General features: G+C 36.4%; 1 protein-coding gene across 1 annotated transcript in view; it reads right to left on the minus strand.

Annotated features, from left to right (window-relative positions):
* Iqgap2 (IQ motif containing GTPase activating protein 2) overlaps positions 1-25,378 on the minus strand; it is a 247,439-nt gene that overhangs the window by 34,485 nt on the left and 187,576 nt on the right. Inside the window, exons 17-26 of the mRNA XM_048800107.1 lie at positions 21,364-21,447; positions 20,033-20,104; positions 19,322-19,391; positions 17,651-17,859; positions 10,290-10,439; positions 7,022-7,185; positions 4,844-5,068; positions 3,327-3,467; positions 2,881-2,965; positions 1,961-2,193 (exon numbers count right to left, since the gene is read on the minus strand). Coding sequence (XP_048656064.1) covers positions 1,961-2,193; positions 2,881-2,965; positions 3,327-3,467; positions 4,844-5,068; positions 7,022-7,185; positions 10,290-10,439; positions 17,651-17,859; positions 19,322-19,391; positions 20,033-20,104; positions 21,364-21,447 — 1,433 coding nt within the window. The remainder of the gene's footprint in view (positions 1-1,960; positions 2,194-2,880; positions 2,966-3,326; positions 3,468-4,843; positions 5,069-7,021; positions 7,186-10,289; positions 10,440-17,650; positions 17,860-19,321; positions 19,392-20,032; positions 20,105-21,363; positions 21,448-25,378) is intronic.

Here is a 25,378-nt window from a genome sequence, read left to right on the forward strand (position 1 = left end):
CCCCCCCCCCCACAGTTCTGGATGTTTCAATAAAAATGTCAAGACTAATTCTAATTTTGTATGTTAGGATTGAACCCAGGACTTTGTGCATGAAAGCACATACTGTACCACTGAATAACATCTCCAGCCCTAAGATGAATAATTCTTGATTTGAGAATCAAGTCTTTGTAAAGAATACAACCCAGAAGGTAATTTATCAATTTTACAACTTTAAATGGCACAAGTTCTGGGTCTACACCACCCTAACTACCACCTTGACAGAAATGGGAGTTAAGACTACTTCATTCTTGCTTGATTCAAGCAATAGTTGCAGGCATATGGGAAGACTATTAAAGCTACACATACAAATTTGGAAAATGCTGTAATACTTTAAAAACCTCTACCATTTAAACTATGGCAAATATAGACAGAGATATGAAAAAGAGACAAGCATCTTATGATGTCAGTTTAAGAGAAGTTCCAAATGACCTTAGCACAGGTGGTGTGTGCGTGTTTTTCTATACAGTTGTAAATGTTTCAGACATCTGAAATCATCCTTGAAATCTCTCCTAAGAGCACTCAAGACTTATCCACCAGAAATGACTTTTCCCTTCCCAACCCTGGGTTGGGGGAGGTGAAACGGCAGAAGTCATGTGGTGGTGGGGAATCATGTCCCCCATGACAATAGGTCTCCCTGTTCTGTTTTGGTTATAATTGTTCACGGTAAATTGAGACACACAAAGAATAGATATGAGTGGAAGAGAAAAAGGATGAATTCAAGATGAGGCAAGGGGAGGTGTTTGGGGTTGTTTTTTCTTTTTAAATGAAGAGCTGGGAACCATGTATGGATGGCTGATAATAATTCAAGAAAAAAAGGAACTGAAAGGGAAGCTTTAACAACATTTAAGAGTTTGCAAGAAATATGGGCCATGGATAGTACTTTTTCAGTCACTGAGCAGAATTAAAACAAACAGCTTCACGTGGTAAGAATAAGAATTCATACCCCACTTGAATCAAAGGTATGAAATATGATATGTCAAGATCATTGTAATATTTTGAGCAATCAATAAAAAAGAAAGAAAGAAAGAAACAAACAAACAAAAAACAAGCAGCTTAAAAAGCTAAAATTTGCTGCAGAGGACTGGGGTAACTTTCTCCCAAAAGGCTAAAATTTCCAGATAGGGATGGTGATCATGAACTATCAAGTCATTAACCCAGAGGAAATTGAAGAATGGGCAATTAGTCTCCTAATGAAGACAGAAGGAGGTAGAAGTTGTGTAACACTTGTACAATCTTCTGTAGACAAGAGAACAAACAAATGCCAAGATGAAAGTGTTTCATCAGAGAGCTTCCTGACAGGGGAGTAAACCTTGCTGACTCACTCCATTCTCCCTGTGTAATGATCAGGGTGATATTTTGGAAACACAAAGTCAATACTATTAAATCTTACTTAGATAACTAAGAAAGGCTGAGAACAGGAGAGCCCACATGCACACATAATCATCTACAAATATAAAATCTGGGATTTTCCCAACCTTTCAAAACAAAATACTCCATTTCCTCCTGTTGTTTGTTGCAGATAAGGCAAATTCTTCCTGTCGGGGAAAACAACTTAGTCTTTTCTAAAGTTACCCTCTTACGTTCAACAAAACAGAAATCGACTAGTTTGAATGTTTCATTCTAAGTAGTACAAGTGTGTAACAACCTGGAAGAGTAAGCATTTCATTTTGCCAATAGCAGAAATCATACATGTAGGAAGCAATCAGTGTGGCAGGAATACTAGGGGTGGGGAGGAAACGCCTGGGCATCAGCAACCCAGCCTGCTCTTCCTTCCCTTCTCCTTCCTTCAGTGGCAATTGATAGAAGAAATGCATGGAGCCACTGGGGCCCCTGCTTCCCACCCCAACAATACCAGCTCCAGGCACACATTGTTCTTGCCCACCTTCTTGCATATTTCTTCAAATCTAACATCCCCTCTCACCTGAATTTCTGATATGTCTCTGATAAATAATTGTTCATAGATGAGAGATGTTCATTTTCTCCTTCAAACAGCTTGTTGGAGGCTGCGTGCTGAAGAACCTTGGCCACTGACCCCAAGTTTCTCCTTTGGTCAGAATTGATCTGACCTCCAGCTGTCATGTCAATGATATCAAAGCCATCTGGAGCTACAATGGCAGGGTTCTTGTACCGATAGTACAGGAGATTTCCAACAATCTGAGGTAATGCAAAAGAAAAATACCATTTTTAAGAGAGAAAAATCTAAGAGTTTTTTGATTAAAGTGCATATTCATCACATTTCCCAAGTGAAAGCAGATCATTTGATCATTTTCCGTTTTTATCTGTTTTTTTTTTGTTTGTTTGTTTGTTTGAAGGATTGAACACAGGGGGACTTTACCATTGAGCTATATCCCCAGACTTTTTAATGTTTTTTTTTTTTTTTAATTTTGAGACACGGTCCAACTAAGTTGCTTAGGGCCTTGCTAAGTTGCGGAGGCTGGCTTTCAACTTGTGATCTTCCTGCCTTAGGCCTCCAAGTTGCTGAGATTACAGGTGTGTGCCACCATACCCTGTGCAGATCATTTTCTGATGTGTACCCTAACAAAGCATTAAGTAAAGGCAGTGATACAACCATACATTAATATAGTTAACAAAACTATCTTTGGTGAAAAATATGCTAATCGCCCCCAAAATGTTCTAATACAAAAAATTGCAGTCATGTCTAAGATTTCTAAGTTAACCTTAGCATAATCAATAATCTGATAGTCTTTAGAAAGAGAAGTCTTGCAGCTTATTATAAATAGTCATACATGAGGTTAAAAAAAATCTTACAAAATGGTATGTTGGTAATTTTGGTCAGACCCCCAAAAAGAAGCTATGGTGAGAGTACCCTTGAAAATCTACCTTTAATAGCTCATCTTCTGTGGCATCAGGGAATTTCTCATGGATCGAATTCTTCAGTACTTTGGCTATATACCTCAATCCATAACTACATACAGAACAGATGACAAAAGAAAATAATGGAAAAAGGCTAAGTGAGGAAGAAACAAACAGCAATTGTTCCAGTCAACTAAAGCTGAGCAGTTTTCCTAAAAAGTAAACATAAAATGAGATGGTAATGGAATCACAGGACTTCCACTGACGATAATAACTGAGCAGTATTTGTGGCTATGACCAAAATATCATTCCTTCTTTAGAGAATAGTTGTGAATTTAAAAGGAAAATGTGATCCTCTTCAAATAGTTAGCACAACGTGAGGAGAACATCTATCTTCACTGCAGGGGCTTATCTTACACAGGATTCTGAGAACTTCAGCAAATAATGCCAAAGTTGCTACAAATCCAACTTACGGCAGTAGATCAAGGGAGGAAATGATAGAATTCAGGACTTTGTCGGTGACTCTTCTCAGGTTCTCAATGGATGCCTCCAGTTTGTTTTTCACTTCTGGGTACGTTAGAGCTTGTTCTGTGGTCACATCATAAGGCAACTTGCTGAAAACACAAGCACTTTAAATTAACTGGAGCCTTAGGTATAAATATTAGTATTCCTGCCAAGTTGGCTCTACAGTTCAGTTTTTTTTTTGCAAGTGAACTGGATGGATGTTGCTCACTTGATTCCAATAATAAGATTCTGCTAAGTGAAGTGTCAGATATGCCTTCTGCCACCAGTGGAGCAGGAGGGACTCCAGGACACCCTCTGGGCTCTTTTGAAATTAGAAAAATTTTATTTATTTATCTATCTATTTATTTATTTATTTTTGGTATGGTGCAGAAATTGGATTGCTCAAGGCCTTGTGTGCATTAGGCAAGGGCTTTACCACTGGGCTGGGGATATGGCTCAGAGGCAGAGTGCTTGCCAAGCAGCATACACTAGGCCCTGGGTCCAATCCCCAGCACAACAACAAACAACAACCACCAAATAAAACCAATGAACCATACCCTGGCTCCTACTTTCTTTGCATTAAAAATCTGAATTATTATTAAAAGTAATATGTGTCCATCACAGAAAAAAAGTACACTGAAGTAAATAAAAAAAAAAAAAAATAGTACCAATACATAGAACCAGTTTTCATACATCTGCCTAACTTTCCAAGTCCTCCTCTATACATGTGTGTATGGGACCCATATATTCATATGTATGATGCAATTTGTGTATATACTCATTCTATACAGATCACATATACTCATTCTATACAGATCACATATACAGATGTATATGTGAGATATATATAACCAATAATTTTAAAAAAGATAATGGGATATTATTCCTAATTGCATCTATATCACCATCACAATCATTTAATAAATTCTTCAAAGCTAAATATTTTGACTTTTCCTGAATTTTCACTCTTAGAGTGCTATGACAACCACCCATATAATTCTCTGTCATATCTTAAGTATTTTACAAGATATACTTTTGCAAGAAATTAAAAGCTAGGATTGAATAAATCCATAAATAACCACCCAGAATAAGCCCATCTAACTGAATTCTTAATAGTTGTGCACAGAACTTGCTCACTTGGTAACTAAACCAGGATTCTCCTCAGGTGAAGAGAAAGCATATACTACATCTAGGTCTAGGGTTAGTAACACATGAGGGATAAACAAGGGAGAAGATTACAATATTTGTGGCATTGGGGAACCACTGATTCTGAAGTTTGAAAATACCACTTAGTATCAAGATGACCAAAAGCTCAAGAATATGAGATATGCAGGAGCGAATATGCAGGAGCGAATATTTTGAATTGAAAACTGACTTTTCACAGTAAATTTTTTTTGGCTTAACAGAGTTGAAGAATATATATCAATGAATATGTAAAAATGATCAGAAAACGTTAGTGAAAAACCATCGTTCCTGACTTTGTTACCTGGCTTCTCCAGTTTGTGTTTCTAGTTGGTTCACCCAAGCCTTGTACACCTCTACAGGGTTGGTATTGATGATCAGGTTCTTGTCATCAATGATTTCTTTTACCACTGGAGCCAGAAGTTGGCGCAGGCTGTTCTGTCCTCGGGCACCTCTGTTGAAGCTGACCACCATCTTGATGACTGTAGGGTTACCGGTGACTATGTCCTGTACCTGGTCCACCTTCGACCTAAACAAAGCCCAGCCCAAAATTAAATGGTTTGATTCTATGGATAGAATTTTCAACAATGTCTCCCTGGCAGCCAAGAGCATTTAGAGTTTAATTTTTTTTTTCCATGAAGATCAAGGTTGGTGTGATTTTAATAAAAACAATTATTTGTAAGATGTATTTCTTATCTGAACATTTTAAGGATCTAAAAATAAGGTTTCAGCCTCAATTTTAATCTAGGAGGCAGGTATGAACTGAAAATGAACCAAGACCAACAATACTGGGTGACACTATACAAGGACTGTAATATCTCCAGTTATCACATTTCAAAAATAACTTTCTTGATCAAATAAACTGTCTCTACACCTTCAGATCTCACTCAACTCATTTCAATGCAGCTTCTAGGCACAGTGCATGGCTGAGAAAGCTCTTCTCGACTTTGATAGCTGCTTTTCATGACTTCTTTTCTCTTCCCTCTGTCTAACCCCTTGACCTCCTCCTCTTGACCACTCCTCCTCCCTTTTCTACTTCTTTCCCTTTAGGGTCTTGACAGTGCCCTTTCCTGGTTCTTATCTTACCTATTCTTTTTTACTTCCTTTGCTGGTTTCTCCTCCAGTTTTAAATTCTGGTTTCTTTCCCTTTTTGACTAATTTTATGTATAAATGGGATGAAACCAGTGGTCAAACAAAATAACTGGCTGATGCTGTCCCCTCAGAATTCACTCACCTGGCACAACCACCATTCTTTTTAGGACTTGTTCTCTGACCTCAATTTCTAATCTGTACCTTCTCCCCAGGGGCCAGTCTGACATTTCCAACTTTCTCCTACATGTTTTCTGTGTTCTCCACCTACAGCTCAAACTCAGTGTGTTAATTCTAAGCTGTATCTTTTTTCCTTCTGACTCCATTTTTCTGACCTGTGTAGCTTCAATTCATCCTGTATGTACACTATTGGTAGATCCGTCTTCTAAGAAAACCAATGTGGTCATGCCAATACCCTGCTCAGAAATTGTTCACAGCTGCCCAGAAAGTAAACAGAACCTCAATACCTGGGCTTCTACTCTGTGTCTCCAGTGATCTGTCCCCAGCCCATCTTTCCTGCTTTATCTCTTTCTCAAATGAGTGCCTTTTACACCACTATTTCTCTATCTCATCTTATAAAAGCTGTAGTTATTCCTTCAAAGTTTTGGGTCAAGCAGCTCCTCCTCTTCCATAAAATCTGCTTCAGTAGTCCTAGAGGGAGCGCCTCCTTCCATCTGTCTAGTCTGCTACATTGCATTTGTCGCTCATTTAGTACTCACACACTCCCCACTGCAGGGCATTATGCTTCTCATGCCTCATTATCTCTTATGCCAGCTTACAGACACCCCCTGGGCAGGGCTGCCTGGCTCATCTGCTTCAGAAACACAGAGGAACTAGCAGAGCATAAGCTCCCAAGAAATTAGACAGCCAATTATGGTCTCTCTTGGCTTAGGACATTTCTCATGGTTTTTTTTTTTTTTTTTTTTTGGAGGCGGGGAGCATTTGTTACAGTTAACTGCACACTCTTTACATCAGCTAACAGAGAATAAATTAGCAAGAGCAGCTAAGAACTTTAGCAGAGATCATGATCATGATCTGCATCCCACCTATTTATAGCTCTATTTCTTAGAGAGTTTTGATAAAATACATTTTCTCATTGACTGTTAATAAGCTTTTGGTTTCCAATTGTTGTAGACATACAAAATAAAAAGTTAATTTAGCCCTAGAAAAGGGATCACTGTGGGAAAAAGCTGAACTGCAGAACAGTTCTAACAAAGCCAAAATGAAACCATCCATTGAGATTCTATTTTAATTTCAAGAAATTTCATATATTTTAATATGCACGAGTAACATACCACAATAATTTAAAAATTACTTTAATAAACCTGAAACAGTCACCACTAACAAAAGGACCTATGCATTGGTATTTTTACATACATGTTTGTATACATACTTTATTTCTTCCTCCAGAGCAGTTTTAAAAAGCTTGAGGAGTAAGAACTCTTCCCGCTGATTAGAGGCATAATTGTACAGTGTGAAAATAACAGTGTCCATAAATTTAGTTGACTTGTTCTGTGGCATCTGGAAAATCAGCTTAGCCAAGTATGAAGGGTTTGTCTAAATGGAAAGAGGGAAAAAGAAAACACAAAACCCCCACACACTGTAGGTTAATAAATTATTAAAGCAGAAAGCAGTATCTAATTCCTTGCTATTTAGTGACAATGTCATTAAGAGCAATATAAACACATACCTGATACATAACCTTAAGAGGTATCAGATAATATTATTAATACTATAGTATAAAGGTAGCTATATTAGTTATGATAGGATTTGTTATACCCTGTTATATATATTTACTAAATATATATAAAGAAGAAGGGGTTGAGCCCATGGAATCTGGTATCCAAAAAGACTGACAAGAATGAACTAAGGCAATACAGACTGGCCTAGAGTGACTGATAGATAAATAAAGAGAACATCTTCTGAGACTAGAAAGAAAAAGGCTAGGTTATATGTGAAGACAATGAGATGGCCATGCTGCTCTTTGAGGAGTGAGAAGGTAGAGGGAAGTGAGGAGGTTGTAGAGAGGGGTGAAGGTCAGGAGATCTGCTGAGGAAAATTCCAGAAGGACATGACCAAAAAATTGGCAAAAGAGATTTTAAAAGACTGACAGTAATTCAGAACAACTGATGTGCAGCCCTGATCCACTGATGGAGTTCATTAGACTCGGCACCTGCTTTCACAGTCATAGGATTTTCCTCAACAGCTACACCAATGGGCCAGAGGTTCAAAGAGAAATAATACTATTTAGAGAGGAAATGATTCATATAGAAAACAATTTGAAGATTTTAAAGTCAAAAAGTCATTCACTTTTTTAAAAATAAATTTATTTTATTTATTTTTATGTGGTCCTGAGGATTAAACCCAGTGCCTCACACATGCTAGGCAAACACTCTACCACTAAGTCACAATCATGACCCCTCATTCAGAAAAAATTTAAGACTCCTTCTCTTCATCATCATCACCCCCCCACACACCTTTTTTTTGGTACTGGGGATTGTACCCAGGGGCTCCCACATGCTAAGGAAATGCTCTACCACTGAGTTACATTCCCAAGCTTTTTTATTTATTTTTAAAATTTTGAGACAGAGTCTTGCTAAGTTGCCCAAGCTGGCCTTGAACTTGCAATTTTCCTGCCTCAGCCTCCCCAATAGATGGGATTACAAGCATGTGTCACCATGCCTGGCTTCATTTTCCTTCTGATAAGAAAAGAGAATGTTTAATTTACATGCTTGAAAGCTAGTATTCACCTAGTATATTTTATAGCAACTAATTAGGCTTTAAGGGTTTCAAGAAAATTCAAATTTTGGTTTACTTACTACTTAGAGGTTGACTTTTGAGCTCATAATAATTGGTTAAAATTTTATGAAGCAGCAGCTCAGGACAACATTTTCTTGACAGCTCTGTAATGATTCTTTTCTAACACTAAACAGGTGGAAATTACGAGAAAGGAAACTCACTATAGGACTAAAGAAAGAAGGCTATTTTGCCATTTCTCCTCAGGTGACCCCAAATCTTCAAAGCTTAGGCTGCTACTGAAGAAATAAACCCAAAGCAAACCTTTACTAGCTGACCTGATGCTGTGGTTGAGACTCCTTGCTAAAGGGCAATGCCCAACCCATTTGCTCTTCTAAAATTTCTACATTGATTTTAGGTTGATGTCTCAAAAAAAAAAAAAAAAAAAAGATAGAGGAAAAGGTGGAGAAAAATCATAAGAGACATTTCACTTCGTACAACTGAATGGTCCTGCCCTGGGACTATTAGTTTGGGATAATTTGGGGCATAAAACTCAATGGAGTTATTCTAACCATGTTCCTGTACTTTTTCTCATTCCACTAATAGGCCTTATTTACAACAAGGTAAGAAGTCCTAGGCCAGTGGCTAAATTTTACTTTTCTTATGACTGATTATAGTAAATTTAGAAAAATTAAATCTTAACCTACATAAGCTTGGATTTTCATGGATGTAAAAAATAATAAGTGCCTAAGATTAGATTTACAACTGGTGATTGACTACTAATTGAAATCAATCAGACATAAAACCTTCCCTGCATAACGCGAGCCTACTTTGTTTCTGCAAAGGTTTTTGGATTCCACAATTTTAAGTATTTATATTTTTGTTTCTATGCTGCCACATGGTGGCCATCTGAGGCACCTACATCTGTTTGAAGAAGATATTTTCCTATTCATTATTCAAAGTAGAGAATTTTTGAACCTAAAGTAACATCTACCGAAACTAACATTTAGTCACTCAATTGGGATAGACACATCCTTATTTATGGTTTCTATCATGTGTTCTTTATATCAGTGACATCCTCAAGCAAAGATTCAGGCTTCTCCAGGCTTTGAAGGAATCAATGACCCACAGCAAGGGAAACTGGACTCTCACAAGAAAAGAACTACTGATCCTCGTCTTATGGGAAAGTTTTCTTGATGAAGCAGAGGCTTGGACCTTTTACCATTACCTACTCAGTTTCCTCTGTGATTAATTTTATGTGTTAGTAGGGTGGATGGGGTAAATCTACGGTCAAGCAAAACAAGAACTGGTCCATTAAAGGGCAAACATAACCAATTAAACCTAATAGTTCTTACCAGAACTCTGGAAGCAATAGAAAATTACAATTCATTTATATCACAGTTATGCTATGAAAATAATGAAATACAAAAGGTTCATTATTTCCTAATCCCAAGCCTCTTGCTCTTTCTCTCAAATAAGGGCAGGCCGGTTTTGGTAAACATCTGTTTTTCACAGTTATTTTAGCTTTTTTTCATGGTTAACAGTCTGTGTCATTACTAGATCTATACCGTTTTTGCAGATCACATACTATAATATAGTCATATTTTTGCAGATCACTGTAGTATAATACAGTCATGGACCCTGAAGTAAACTGCCTGGTTTTCAAAGCTTTCACCTTACCATTTAATAATTGTGTCTCCGTTTTCTCATCTGGCAAATGGAAAATGATAGCACTCACTGTCTCCTGGTTCCCAGAATCATAGTAAGATGATATGTGTAAAGCACTTAAAACAGCACTTGGTATTTGGTAAGGGCTCAAAACATGCAAGTCATTATTGCTGAAGTGTGGGGAAAGATCCACCATAAACCACAAACACAACAATATGTGTATTCAAAACTCATAGTGAAAGATAAATTGTGCTCACCTGTAGAAGGTAAAACAGCTGTTGATAGGTTTCCAGTGTTTTTCTCCTCTCCTTACTCAAGCTTTTGATTCCCTGGTGTTCAGTGTTATTCAGTATTTCCATTTCTCCTCCTTTTTTCTTATTCAGTTTTGTTCTGTGTGAGATTACATCCTGTAAAGAATTTCAGGACATTACTGTTTTGCACTCTGGTACTATTTACCTCATCCCTTTACACCCAGAAGCACACTCAGTTGGAAAATTTAATTTCTCATGTTTCCTTCATTAAGAAACAGGAACAGAAAATGTTAAGGAAATGTGCCTTGTAGGTGAATTTGGCTTTTGTAACAAGTATTCTCTGAAGCTGTATTTATTTACTCCTAGGATTTAATGTAGGCACCAAGAAAATTCAATACAGAATAATACTTTTTAACAACCAATGCTGGAACACTGGGTGTCCACATTCAAAAGAATGAAGTCAGACTCCTGCCTCACAACATAAACAAAAATTCACCAAAAGAGATCAAAGAATAAAATATAAGAGCCCAAACTATAAAACTTTTGAAAGAAAAATCAGACATACATTTCTGTGACTTTAGATTAGGCAATAGTTTCTTAAATAGGAGACCAAAAGCATAAGTGACAAAAGTAAAAAAAAAAAAAAAAAAAACTGTCCTTTGTTAAAATGTAAACTTTGTGTGTTTTAAAGGCTACTATGAAAATAAAAAGACAATTCACAGAATGGGAGAAAATATTCGCAAATCCTGTATTGGATAAAAGACTTGTATCCAGAATAAATAACTCTTACAACTAAAATATAGAAAGATGAATAACTCAGTAAAAAAAAAAATGGACAAAGGATTTGAATTGACATTTTCCCAAAAAAGACATAAAAATGGCTAGCAAGCACATTAAGAGATACTCAACATCATTGCTTATCAGGGGATCCAAATCAAATCTACAATGAGATATCATTTCACACTAAAATGGCTATCACAAAAAAGGGAATATATCGGTGAGGATTTGAATGAAGTAGAAGAAACATTATAGCTTGTTGGTAGAGACCATCATGTTAAGTGAAATAAATCAAATTCAGAAGGTCAAGGGTTGTATGTTTTCTCTCATATGTGGAAGCTAGAGAGGAAAAAGGAAAAGAAAGATGGAGCTGGATCTCATTAAAAATATATATATATATCAAAGGGAGCTCAGTAGAGGAAAGGGACCAAGGGGTGGGAGATGGGAAGGTTACGAAGGAGGTGTTGGGAAGTGATATTGGCCAAATAATAGTGTTATATAATGTGTAAATATAAATATGCAACAAAAATCCCATAATTATATATAACCATAATGCACCAATAAAAAATATGGAAAAAATGGTGGGGACCCTCAGAAGAAATTTGGCAGTTCTCCAGAAATTCAACATAGAATCACTCAACAATTCCACTCTCAGGCATATATTTAAGCATACAAAAAATATATGTCCCCACAAAACCCTGTACCTGAGTGTTAGCAGCAACAATATTTAAAAGAGGCACAAAGTAGAAACAACCTAAATATTCATCAGCTGATGAACAGATAGACAAAATGTGGTATTCCATACAATTTTTATTGAAGAGTATTTTTCAATAAAAAGGAAGGAAGTACTGATTCATGCTACAATACAGGTAAAACTTAAGAATACGATGTTAAGTGAAAAAAATGATTCACGGTGTCTCACGTGTGTGATTCCATGTATATGAAATGTCCAGCACAGACCATGGTACATAGATGGAAAGATTAATGGTTTCTATGGCCAGGTGTGTAGAGAGAATGCAGAGCTATTGTTAGTAATACACAGGTCCTTTTTTAAAATAATTAAAATATAATTCAGATACTATACTATAAAATTCATCTTAGCAGTGTACAATTCAGTGGTGTTTAGGATATTCACAAGGTTGCAAAACCATTATCACCATCTAATTTCAGAACATTTTTCTTTGGAGTATGGAGTGATGAAAATGTTCTAGCATTAGATAGAAATGGTCAAAAAATCTTGTGACTTTCTTGAACAATCTTGAATTGTACATTTTAAAGTGTGACTTCTATCTCAATATGTAAAAGTACTTGTAAAAATGAGTATTATAGAGATTAGATATGGAAGGGAAAGGAATCCTCTAAATATTTAGCAGAATTAAAGATTTTCTTTATCATGCTCCTTTAATCATTTATAGGGAATCTTGGAAAATGTGGTTGAAACACTGTCAAGTGGTCACTTTGAAAGCTTAAAGTTTAGGACCAAGATTAGGTCCTTCAGATGAGGGTCTACCAGCAGTTTTTACAGAGATCCATGGTAAGAAATATATTTTCTATCTCTTGTTGGTGAACATACACACTATAGGAAACAATACTTATCCTTACTACTGGGACCTACTCTGATATTTGCAATTCATTTTTACTCTATTCCATTTGTTGCCAATTGTGACACACTAAGCTGACTTCATGACCTTCTAATGGCACATGACTCACATTTGAAAGGAGTCACTTGTTCTAGAGGGCCATCCCTGCCTATAGATGGGATCGCTGTCCTAAAGAGTAAGTGGAAAGAAAGTTTGTATTCCTAAAACAATGTTTGGTGTTTCACTGAGCTCTTAGCCCAACCTCCACAAGAGAACTCTATTTGCAGTCAGCATCAGGAAAGCTTGACCACTGGTCCTTGGAGGAAGCACAGTGGTACTTGGGGCAGTACAGTGTTTTTCTTTGAACACACTATTAACCATCTAGGATCCTTGGTTCCTTCCCAATAAATATCAAAGCAGTCCCTAGTCATTTTTTAATATTTATTTTTTAGTTATAAGTGGACACAATATCTTTATTTTATTTTTATGTGGTGCTGAGGACCGAACCCAGTGCCTTACGCACGCTAGGCAACTCTTCTACTTCTGTGCCACAACCCCAGTCCCCTAGTCATTTTTTCCCCTAGTCTTTTGACAACTGAAAATATGCCTGCCCCCATTTCCAGCTGCCCCTGGGGATAATAAACACTGTCAGGTCTTGACGAAAAGGGCAAGATCTAAATTGCTTACTTCCTAGTAACTCAATTCTCCTCATGGGGGTCAGCCAAGAGGAAGAAATAAAGCCTTTCAGCTCCAGGATAAGTAAGATAGTTCCATGTGGTTATATCTATTGCTTACAGAAAGATTTTATTCTTTCTCATTCTCAGCTTAGAGAGGACTTACCCACTTACTTCTGTCACCCTAATTATTTATACCGGGAGAGAGAGAGGGTATTTGATTTGCATTTCCATGGAATTTCCTAAGAAAGCCACATTCCCCCCTCCCTTTGCCAATGTATAAAATAGATTTAAGAGAAAGGAAGTGTAGTTACCACTGGATACAGGGTAAGTGAAGGTCCGGGCAGGTGACTGTCTAATATCTTTATCTATAAATCCCAAACATTGCTAGAGTAAATCTGGTTTATAGTGCCATTTAATCCAGGTTTCTCCTCTTCAAATTATTGGTGACATGTAAATCATTCAACTCCCTCAGTTATGTGAACTAAGTCTATTACTCTGGTTTTAAATATATGGTAGGAAAAAACCTTGTTACCTATAATCCCTCACATCCCTCCCAACCACACATTTTCAATGGAAGCCACTCTAAAAGCTGGATACTTTGTTTTGTTGCAGGGTAATGGTTTTTGACTTACAGATGAGAAGACAGAGTAGGGGTTATGGAAAAGCTCTGGGGCAGAACTCAATTTCTATCCTTTAGAAGTAGAGGTTTCATGAAGAAACGGAGGAAGCAAAGGGCAGAGCTCAGGAGGGGGAAAGAAGGGAGAGCTGTGCAGATGTACCAGTGCCTGTCTGTGGGGGGTCCAAGGGTAGTGCCCGTGTCATAGATAACCCCTTTTTCCTTCTTCCCAGGAAATTCTGACTGGCTAACACAATGCTCTGGTGTGAATGGGAAGCTTTGTTTTGGGAAGCTTGAAGAAGGAAACAAGGACCAACCCAGACAGGGGTTACAAACACAGGCAGATACTTTAACTAACCAAAACTTAATTTTCTTAATTATTCTTACTTAATTCATATTGAACATTAAAGGAATATTGGTTTGAAGGAGCAAGAGTATTTAGCTTCTTCATGATAGTTCCACATCTCAATGTTGCCCTTTTGTCACCATCTTTTCCAGTCCCTTCATAGTAGGATATCTGCATGCAGCTAATATGTTAGGATATAAACAGTTTTGTAGAAGGAACGGGTTCGCACAAAGAACCTGACTTTTGCAATCATAAAAATAAGGGTATCCGCAAAAAATAAGTAGCTTTGTGACCTTGCACAAGTTAACCTAGGTCTCAGTGGTCTAACTAAAAAAAAAAAAATGGGTTTAATAATAGCAATCTTATAGAAGGTTTATAAGGTTGTTGTGAAAGTTAAATACAATATACACAAATCATCAAGCATATTTCTAATGAGGAAAAGGTTAGAAAACATGGCCAAGATCACATGCTAATATAAATAGTGAAATGGTATAATTAGGTAAGTAAAAGAAATCTCAATCCTGAGTTGCAGGAGGTACTGGTCTGCAAATCTGGGCTGTTGCATGATATAGCAAACTCTTGACTAGAGATAACACTGAAAGATTTACTTTTAGTTTCTATATTAATCTCATCTGAATTTATACTTATTCTTTCCCTCTTATGCCTTTAAGAAACTTGACTTCAATTGCTTTGTGTTCTCCAAGATGTTCTTTTTGTCTGAAACAAATGTCAGTCACTTCACTGACTGCTGATTTGAGATTTTCAGAAGAAATTCTTCTTTTAGAGACCCTGTCTCAAAACACACACACACACACACACACACATAAATAAATAAGGATAGGAATGTATCTCAGTGGCAGAGGGCCCTGTACCCAATACAGCAAAACAAATTAAAAAAACAACAACTGGAATTATAAGGGTATTAAAGAGGGAGCTTAGATCTGTAAGAACTAAGCCACTTCTCTTTAAAAAATTTTTTTTTCTAACTAAACACATTGTTACTATTAAAAAAAACCAAGAGAAATAAGGGAAAGAGAAGATAAAGAAGATTAATTTCATTGTTTATGATCACTTAATTTTTTTCTTTTCTTCAGTAAATTTTTCTAGAGAAAAGAAATCATAATATTTTAGGTACTATTTTCTTTTCTATATATTGCAAAACATTTTTACCTGTCCTTAAATATTCTTCAAAAACATTTTTAGTGGCTATAAAACCTACATGTTAAATTCTATAGTTCTCAATTTATTGATTAAGCTGTTTCCCACCTGTGTAGTACCATAAAGCAAACTTTAGTCATCTTATACGTAAATCAAATTAAAAATACTACTATCAATGTTAAGATCAAAGACAACATATTTAAAATAATCATCGTTTAATTTCTGATAAATATTGGATATAAACTTGGTGTTTGAAAATGTAAGTTGAAAAAATTAACTTTACCTATTTATATGTGTGTGTATGTTTTTATTTTGTTTGAGACAGAGTTTTGCAGTGTGGCCCTGGCTGGACTTGAACCCCTGGTGGAATCAACTGATCCTCCTGCCTCAGCCTCCAGAGTAACTGGGACTAGAGATAAACCCCACTGTGCTTGGCTTGAAAAATTAATCTTGTTTCATAGTGCTATCAAGTGAATAATAAATGCCTTTTTAAAAAGCAAAACAAAAACCTGCAAACATTCAGAGAGATCTAGAATTCTGCCATGGTTGTATTTCTTCAAGATACACACTATTTTAAACTATAAGAAAGGCAAGATATTTCCTGTTTACAACATCATGGGGACAGGGTATAACAGCAGTTTAAGGCTATAAAAGGCATTTTCTCCAGGACCTTCTAGAATATATTATACTGTAGAAGTTTTTTTATGTGAATCAAACAAATACAAATCTATGATTTTTAAATAAATGAAGTACTACAGTTTTTTCAGGATAAAATAAAGAAAATAGGGTTAAATATAGAACATGTAAATTGCAGTTTTATTTTTGAATATTTAGAAAATATGATTATGTCCTTTTTTTCACCCTGCTCTGTTTTTCTTAGTTTCTCTTAGACTCTTTCCCTGGTATCTTCATGAGGTCTGGAGGACAAGGGTGGGGCATTTGTGTGCCCACTTGACAAGGTATCCTACGGCTGCTCACTTACTTTCTACCTTTAACCCACTGTAGCTTTCTCTGAACTTCTGGAAGGTTAGCTGTCCTCTTTGAACTATTAGTTTTCTGAAAACTGATTTGGCATATCAGAAAGGAACAGGGACATGGAGAAAGGTCGTACCCGAGAAATGCATTCTTCAGTAAAAAATAACAGTTTTTATACTGTTTAGAGAGCAGGCTTCAGCAGATACAAAGCCCACAACGTTACTTATTTAGAAGCTATTAATAGGTGTGGTTTCACTCTGTAGGGACATTTTGGAAATATGTAGGGTGATTTTGGATGTCTGAATCAGAAGGCACTTGTGGTTTCTGTGGGATGCTAGAGATAACAGATGATATACTGTTCAGCAATTTGTGGGGTGATTCTGCTTAAATAATCACCCCACACCCATTTTTCATGGCAGAACTTACATATGCACAATGGATTTTCTCTATACAGATTATTATTATTATTTTTTGGTGCCAGGGATTGAACTCAGGGGCACTCAATCACTGAGCCACATCCCCAGCTCTATTTTGTGTTTTATTTAGAGACAGGGTCTCACTGAGTTGCTTAGCACCTCCCCATTGCTGAGGCTGACTTTGAATTCGTGATCCTTCTGTCTCAGGTTTCTGAGCCACTGGGATTATAGGTGTGCACTACCATGCCCAACTCTACACAAGAAATTTTAATATACATTAGATTTTCTATGACTGCAACTGCTATGTATATTGGGGGCAGACCATATTTATTTTGAGGTTTCTAAGGTGTTGTTCTCCATTTTGTAAAATTAGGTGTCATCTGTTCTGTCACTGGGGCATCTTTCTCCTCTGTGGTACTCTCAATCTTTGATCTTTGGTGATTCTGGGAAGAGGCCAAATCCCCTAAAAACTTTATGATATCTTGTAATGTCATCAGGCTTGTGTATTTTCACATTTAGATATGGGCTTTTCATTATGAATCATTTTATTTTTATTTATTTCATATTTATATAAAGGCTTTAGTTTTTTTATGAAAGCACATAAGAAACTACAGTTTATTATATGTAAATTTCATTTCAAAATGGTAAAATAATCTTGGAAAATATGTCATAAACAGGAGGCATTGGATTTTGTAGTCCTGTGACCCATTAACTTATAATAATAAAAATGACAAGTGAACTTGGTTGGACCAAAGTGCCATGAGCATAAACATGTTCATCTTCTTTGTCCTAAGAGCCAACAGTCTTTCGAGCCCCACTGACCTCTAGTGTGATCCTGTTCTTCACCAGGAGTCCAATCTTGATGTCCATCAAGTTCAGGTCTTTCTCCAGCTGTTGATTGGCCCTGATCTTGGTCACTACTTCTTCCCTTAATCGTGCTACCTCCAGCTCCTCCTGGAAATCCAAGTCACTTTGGTCCAATAGGTGCACAAATTTGCGGATTACTGTTAATGGTGGGTTTTCAGAACCAACTGCAGGGAGAAGAACAGAATACTTTAATTAGGAAAGCTTGGAATTATTATCAACAGGAAAGAAAGCAGGCCTATAAATAAAGGATTACCAGAAAAATGTATCAATAAAAGTACTTGTGGAATAAAACATTTTGTATCATGTAAAAATTTGGACAAGGAAACTAATCCTATAAACAAATATACAAAATGGATACTGTCTGGCCCAGTATTTTCTAGTTATCTAATACTCATTTGTCAACTGTCTGTCACACTGTTCCCAGAACTCACACATTGAGAGGACAGTACTATCTGCATCTTATCAATGAAGAACCTGGGAAACTTGAGGCAAGTGACCTCAGCTCTGAGGCCTTATGGCTGAGCCAGATAAGAGATTTATGTTCTTGCTGCAGGAAGCAGAAAGTGGTTAACTCAGCCTAAAAGATCTTTGGGAAGGAGCCAAAACTGGGTGAAAGCTGAATTAGAAAGGGAGTGAAGGAAGACCGTTAAGGACAAACAGGAATCAATGTGATGATAAGAGGAATGAGTGTTCTACTTGACAAAAGTAAAGATTTTAGAAATTGAAAGTTGGTCTTGGTCTTTCTAGTACAGACCAAGGGAGGCTATGCTCAGAACCTAGGGGTTCAACCTCGGTAACTAGGAGAGAGGTTTCTCATATAAATTCTAAGAGGGTTTCCCTTAGTAATTTTAACTTGAGGCTTTAATTGCCCGGAACGCTGACTCTTAAAAAAATTCTTTTAAAATATGCTTTAGTGAGAGCAACTCTGGGTTAATTATAAGAATAAACTGACTGGGACGAAAGACACAGAAGTACAAAGATGACTTGAACAGCCCCTAGGGCCCTCGAAGGTGGTCCTTGTACTTCGGGCTTGATTCTGTGGTGTTTTTGACACTTAGGGAATAAGAAGAGTTAAACCAATAACATAATTTACAGCATGAACCCAGCATGAACAACCAAATATAGAGTCATCTAAGTTTCTAGATGGGACAAAGATGTTTGTGATTATCACCTTGGGGAGATGAGATTTTCTTTTCTTGTTCTTTTTAATTCTCATGAATTTCTTATGTGAATATGTTTTATCCTTAAGGTAAGGTATGTGTATGTGGAGGGGGTTGATAAGCCAGCTACTTAACAGTTTAAATGTAGGCCTATCTTGTGATTAATTCTTTTGCTTTAGATGCTTGATCTAGTTCATTTAATATAAAAATAAAATTTAATATAAAAATAGCATTTATGCCAACTCCATTCTTTTTGAGGAAGAAATCACACCCACTCTGCTTATCCCTTCCACTTACAATAGGAAGGCCCATTCCTGTCACAGAGCCTGAGATGATCACAATCTACAGGATACAATGGCATCATCCTCTGTTCTTGGAGTGGCCTCTGAAGCCACTGAAGCTGGAAAACACTTGTTTTCACTGTTTAATAAGGAATCCAGGCTCTGTTTCTAAATGTTTCACTTACCTAGTGTTTTGTAGTCATCTCTAGCTTTGCTTGCTCTCAACAAGGACTGTATTTTCACAATTTCATTTTTCTGAAAAACATTGAGACAAGTCATGATTCCAGAGTCCCATCTGCCCCACGACTTCAGAACTTAGAACTTTAAGAACAAATAGTACATCACAATTGATGCTGTTTAGAACTGGTGATCCTTAGACACAGTGTGTTTAACATTTATGTTTCCTTCTTTTTTGAAGAGGGGTCACAGAGGTTAGCTTCCAGAATAAACAAGACTATAAGGGGACTGTTTAAAGAGATCAAAAAAGAGAAACAGACTTCAGCATAGAACTTTGATGATTCAATCTCTGCTCACACATCTATTTAAAGATTCTGAAAAAAATTTCTCCAATGGGTTTCAATTTAATCAGTGAATAGTTAGAAAACTGTACATGCAAGTGCTGGAAAATACTTCTCTAGAATCTTCTCTCCTATCACTATCCCACACTGTTTTCTTCTTACTCTCCACTCCTGACTAATGAAATCGTACTCTCAGTATAACTTCTCAATAAAAAATGTAAACTTCCAAATAATGACGCATTAGGCTCTACCACCTAATTTTTCCTAAGTGGTCATTAGCATCATTTAATAAAAATCATTCAGTGCTAACCAACATTCAATAAACATTCTTTTAGTTCATTTTCAATCCAGTTAAAAACCCGCATGCACTTCTCTTACATGATCCACGAAATACTGTAGTCGTTTAACGTAGCTCTTTCTTGCTTTTGCCATTCGGAACCAGGACTGAATCTAAAATTAAGTAAAATGGAGGCATCAAAGTGATCACCAAACAATGCTTTAATATAATTTTACACAATCTTTCTAAAAATATTGATACCTCATCTGATAAAAAATGAACAGACTGCTAAGTAATACCTAAAGCCTGCCCTTCACTTCCCATTTCTTTCACCACTTTTCTCGGGAGGTTCAAAACACCTTGTTACCTTTCATCCCACTTCCTTAATGGGAGGGAGGTGGAGAGAGATGTAGCTTTTTGCTATTTTCTTTTAATCTTAAATAAAAGCCAAGAGAGAAGGCATTTTGGTGAGAGTTGCAATGAGTCAGGGAATCAAATTAATCCAAGTCCAGGATTTTCATCATCATCCCTTTAAATGCAAGCAATATCCTTTAGATGTCTACAGGAAAATATCTCAAGAGATCTCAGAGGAACCAATTGCTACCAACAGTTTTCTGAAGGAATGGGCATATTCACCCCAGTGAACACATAGCATTATTTGGTTCAGGAGGTAATGTACAATGAATGTAGACCATGTCATTCTCTGACTTTACCATCTAAAATATTTAGTTAAATGAATCTCATCTGATTCTAGCTTCTATCCAGCTCTGCTGTTCTAATCTCATCTGGGACTTTCAAGTTATCTACAACCTCATTTTTTACAGTCTTTTGGCTTTCAGCTCTCTGAGTGCAGTGACCACAGTGCCTTTGCTTGCTCTAGAGCTCAGAACTATCTGCCTGGGTAGAAAACTGAGTTATCCTGGTTCAACATTCAATTACATATCTTAAATTAGCTCTAATTCCTTTTGTCATTGGTTTTGCATTTGCCTTATAATTAAGGTTTTCTTTCTACTGGTATGTTTGAGCATTCTAAATATTATTAGCAAATGTAAGAAGAGGCACATGAACTAAGGCTGGGTTTAAATAATCAATTTAAATAATCAATTTAGATTATTGAAGTTTAAATAATCAATTTAGATTACTGGAGTTTAAATAATCAATTTAGACTTTCTAGACAAATTGAGAACATTTACTGGTTATAGAATCACTTTCACATGATTCTCAAAACCACATAAATGAACTAATTGTAGTGGTTCAATTGAACTGACTGAAGATGATCAGTCTAAATGAGTAGCAGAATTGGGATTTAAACCCAGGACTGACTTCGAGACTCACACTTACCCTTTCTGCAACTCTGTATAAATCAAAATCAAAACAAAGTGAGGGGAAAGGTTAAAGCCAAGCACTTGATATGGTAGGAAAGGATATTTACCTTCACAATAGAATTAGTATTGTCAACGAACATTTTTCGCCTGGCTGTGTATGCCTTCTGTTGTTTATGTCCCTTCCAAAAAGCCTAAGGAAAAGAGTGAGTTATGAGTTATTGATGAGTGAGTTTCCCACAGTTGACTAAAATGTAAGCACAGACACATCTCAGGAAGCACTGAGTTGGGACACCATCAGGGTCTCTCCCTTCTAAATTTAACCAGGATACCATCTCCAGGGGTTGACATTTAACTGGGGCAGAGAATACCAGCTCATGGCTGAGATTTGTCCCAAGATGGGAAAGGAATAATGGGGGTTGAAAGCTTTCCCTGCTTGAAAGCTTATTTTACCAAGGGTCTGGGGTGATGCACTAACAAAGTAGAATTACCCCCAAACACACAGGTGCTAGTGTTATATTTGTTAACAACATAAAATGCTTAAAAATAGTGACTAATAAGTATCGTTACTCCAGTGATTGGTTCACCATAGCCCAGGTTGAAAAGAAAGACACGCCACTAACTTATGACCCTGACTCCCTGAAAACATGAGTGCTATTAATTTAGCCATTTATTATTTTATGTATTCCTACAGAAAAGTTAATGATGTTTCAATTAAAATATCTTTTTTTAAAAATTGTAGATGGACACAATATCTTTATTTTATTTATTTTTAAGTGGTGCTGAGGATCGAACCCAATGCCTCACACATGTGAGGCAAGCGCTCTACCACTGAGCTACAACCTCAGCCCCAATTAAAATATCTTTACTTGGTTATTATAATAATGAGAATTTTTATAGGAAACATTTCTGAAAATTGGATATAAACTGTTATCATTAGAATAATTAAATGTATAATTGTCATTAGTTTCTTCCAATTCATCTTGAGGACTTTTTATTAAAGTACATTTGAAACTCACCCCAACTCTCTGATCTTGTCTTCAAATTAGAAATTAAGTACAATAAAAGGTATAAAAACAATAGTCGAATTATTTTTTGTCAATTTCTTTTCATGTCTGCATATATCAATCTACCTTCCTCATTGTTTTAAAAAGTGTAGGTGGATGGAAATCAATAAATGTAATTCATCACTCAATAGACTCAAAGATAAAAATCATAAGATCATCTCAATAGATGCAGAGAAAGCATTTAGCAAAATACATCATCCCTTCATGTTCAAAACGCTAGAAAATCTAGGGATATCGGGAACATACCTCAAAATTGTAAAGGCTATCTATGCTAAACCCCAGGCCAACATCATTCTAAATGGAGAAAAATTGAAAGTATTCCCTCTAAAAACTGAAACAAGACAGGGATGCCCACTTTCACCACTTCTATTTAACATAGTTCTTGAAACTCTAGCGCGAGCAATCAGACAGACAAAAGATTAAAGGAATATGCATAGGAAAAGAAGAACTTTAGCCCTATTTGCTGACAATATGATTCTATACCTAGAAGACCCAAAAAGTTCCAACAGAAATCTTCTAGAACTAGTAAATGGATTCAGCAAAGTATCTGGATATAAAATCATCACCCATAAATCAAAGGTATTTCTTTATATCAGTGACAAATCCTCAGAAAAAGAAACTAGGAAAACCATCCCATTTACAATAGCTTAAAAAAAATACTTGGGAATAAAAACTTAATGAAAGTGGTGAAAGACTGCTACAATGAAAACTACAGCACGCTAAAGAAAGAAATTTAAGAAGACTTTAGAAGATGGAAAGATCTACATAGCTCTTGGATAGGCAGAATTAATATTGTCAAAATGACCTTACTACCAAAAGCACTATACAGATTTAATGCAATCCCAATCAAAATCCCAATGACATTCCTCATCGAAATAGAAAAAGCAATCATGAAATTTATCTGGAAAAACAAGAAATCCAGAATAGCCAAAGCGATCCTTAGCAAGAAGAGTGAAGCAGGTGACATCACTATTCCAGACCTTAAACTATACTACAGAGCAATAGTAACAAAAACAGCATGGTATTGGCACCAAAATAGACCTGTAGACCAATGGTACAGAATAGAGGACAAAGAGACCAACCCACATAATTACAGTTATCTTATGTTAGACAAAGATGCCAAAAATGTACACTGGAGAAAAGACAGCCTCTGCAATAAATGGTGCTGGGAAAACTGGAAATCCATATGCAACAAAATGAAATTTAACCCCTATCTCTCACCATGCACAAAACGTAACTCAAAGTGGATCAAGGACCTAGGAATTAAACCAGAGACCTTGTGCCTAATAGAAGAAAAAGTAGGCCCTAATCTCCATCATGTGGGATTAGGCTCAAACTTCCTTAATAAGACTCATATAGTACAAGAATTAAAACCAAGAATCAATAAATGGGATGGATTCAAACTAAAAAGCTTCTCAGCAAAAGAAATAATCAATGAGGTGAATAGAGAGCCTACAGAATGGGAACAAATCTTTACCACAAGCACTTCAGAGCACTAATCTCTAGGATATATAAAGCACTAAAAATCCTTAACATCAACAACAACAACAACAAAAACAAAACCCAATCAATAAATGGGCCAAGGAACTGAACAGAAGATGATATACAACTAATCAACAGATATATGAAAAAAATGTTCAACATCTCTAGCAATTAGAGAAATGCAAATCAAAACTACTCAAGATTTCATCTCACTCCAGTCAGAATGGCAGCTATCAAGAATGTGAACAAAAATAAATGTTGGCGAGGATGTGGGGGAAATGGCACACTCATACATTGTTGGTGGGACTCCAAATTGGTGCAGCCAATCTGGAAAGCAGTATGGAGATTCCTTGAAAAACTGAAAATGTAACCACCATTTGACCCAGCTATCCCACTCTTCGTTTTATACCCAAAGGGCTTAAAAACAGCACAATACACAGACACAGCCACATTAATGTTTATAGCAGCACAATTCACAATAGCTAAACTGTGGAGCCAACCTAGATGCCCTTCAGTAGATGAGTAGATAGGGAAACTTTGGTATATATACACAATAGAACATTACTCAGAGAGAATAAAATCATGGCATTTGCAAGTAAATGGGTGGAGTTGGAGAATATAATGCTATGTGAAGTAAGCCAATCCCAAAAACCCAAAGGCTGGATGTTTTCTTTGATATGAGGATGCTGACTCATAATGGTGATGAGGAGGGGGATGGGAGGAGTGTAGGAACTTTAGATAGGGAAAAGGGGAGGGAGGGGAAGGGAGGGGGCAAGGGGGCAGGAATGACTGTGGAATGGTTAGACATCATTATCCTAAGTTCATGTATGAAAATACGAATGGTGTGAAAATACTTTGTGTACAACCAATGACTTGAAAAATTGTGCCTCATATGTGTAATATGAAATGAATTGCATTCTGCCACCATGTATAATAAATTAGAATAAATAAATAATTTAAAAAATGTATGTGGAATTTTATTATTTCAAAAATAATATAGTCTTTGTAAAGACTCAAAATGAAAAAGTCAGAATTGAATCAAAATGATTAACAGAGCGCTTATTCCGGACTTTCCCCATGATTTGCATCCCTAGAAATGACAATTATGCTTTAAAAAATTAATTAAAAATTGATTCACATAAAGCTGCAAAAAATAATATATTGAGTTCCATATACCCTTCACCCAGCTTACCCAATGGTAACATCTTACAAATATTCTTTGTGTGTGTGTTTGTGTGCTGGGAATTGAACCCAGGGCCTCGTGCATATGAGGCAAGCACTATCAACTGAGCTATATCCCCGGCCCACAAATATACTTTTTTTTTGGGGGGGTTTGAAAACATTTTTATGATTATTTGATATGTAGATATACAGTATTTCCCCTCTTATTTACATATTGTTTCTCATTTTTTAAATTAAATTATTAATACAGCTACATACAGAACTGTATTGCACTCAAACCAAGGGATGAACACAACAGGTGAAAGGGAAGTGGGCACATTACTAACCAGGAAAGTGTTTTGCATCTGGAGGAATAGGAAGCTTTCCAAGATATCCCCCCACCCCCCCACCCCCC

The sequence above is a fragment of the Marmota marmota genome, unplaced genomic scaffold (genome assembly GCF_001458135.2).
Source record: "Marmota marmota marmota unplaced genomic scaffold, marMar, whole genome shotgun sequence".
NCBI lineage: Eukaryota > Metazoa > Chordata > Mammalia > Rodentia > Sciuridae > Marmota > Marmota marmota.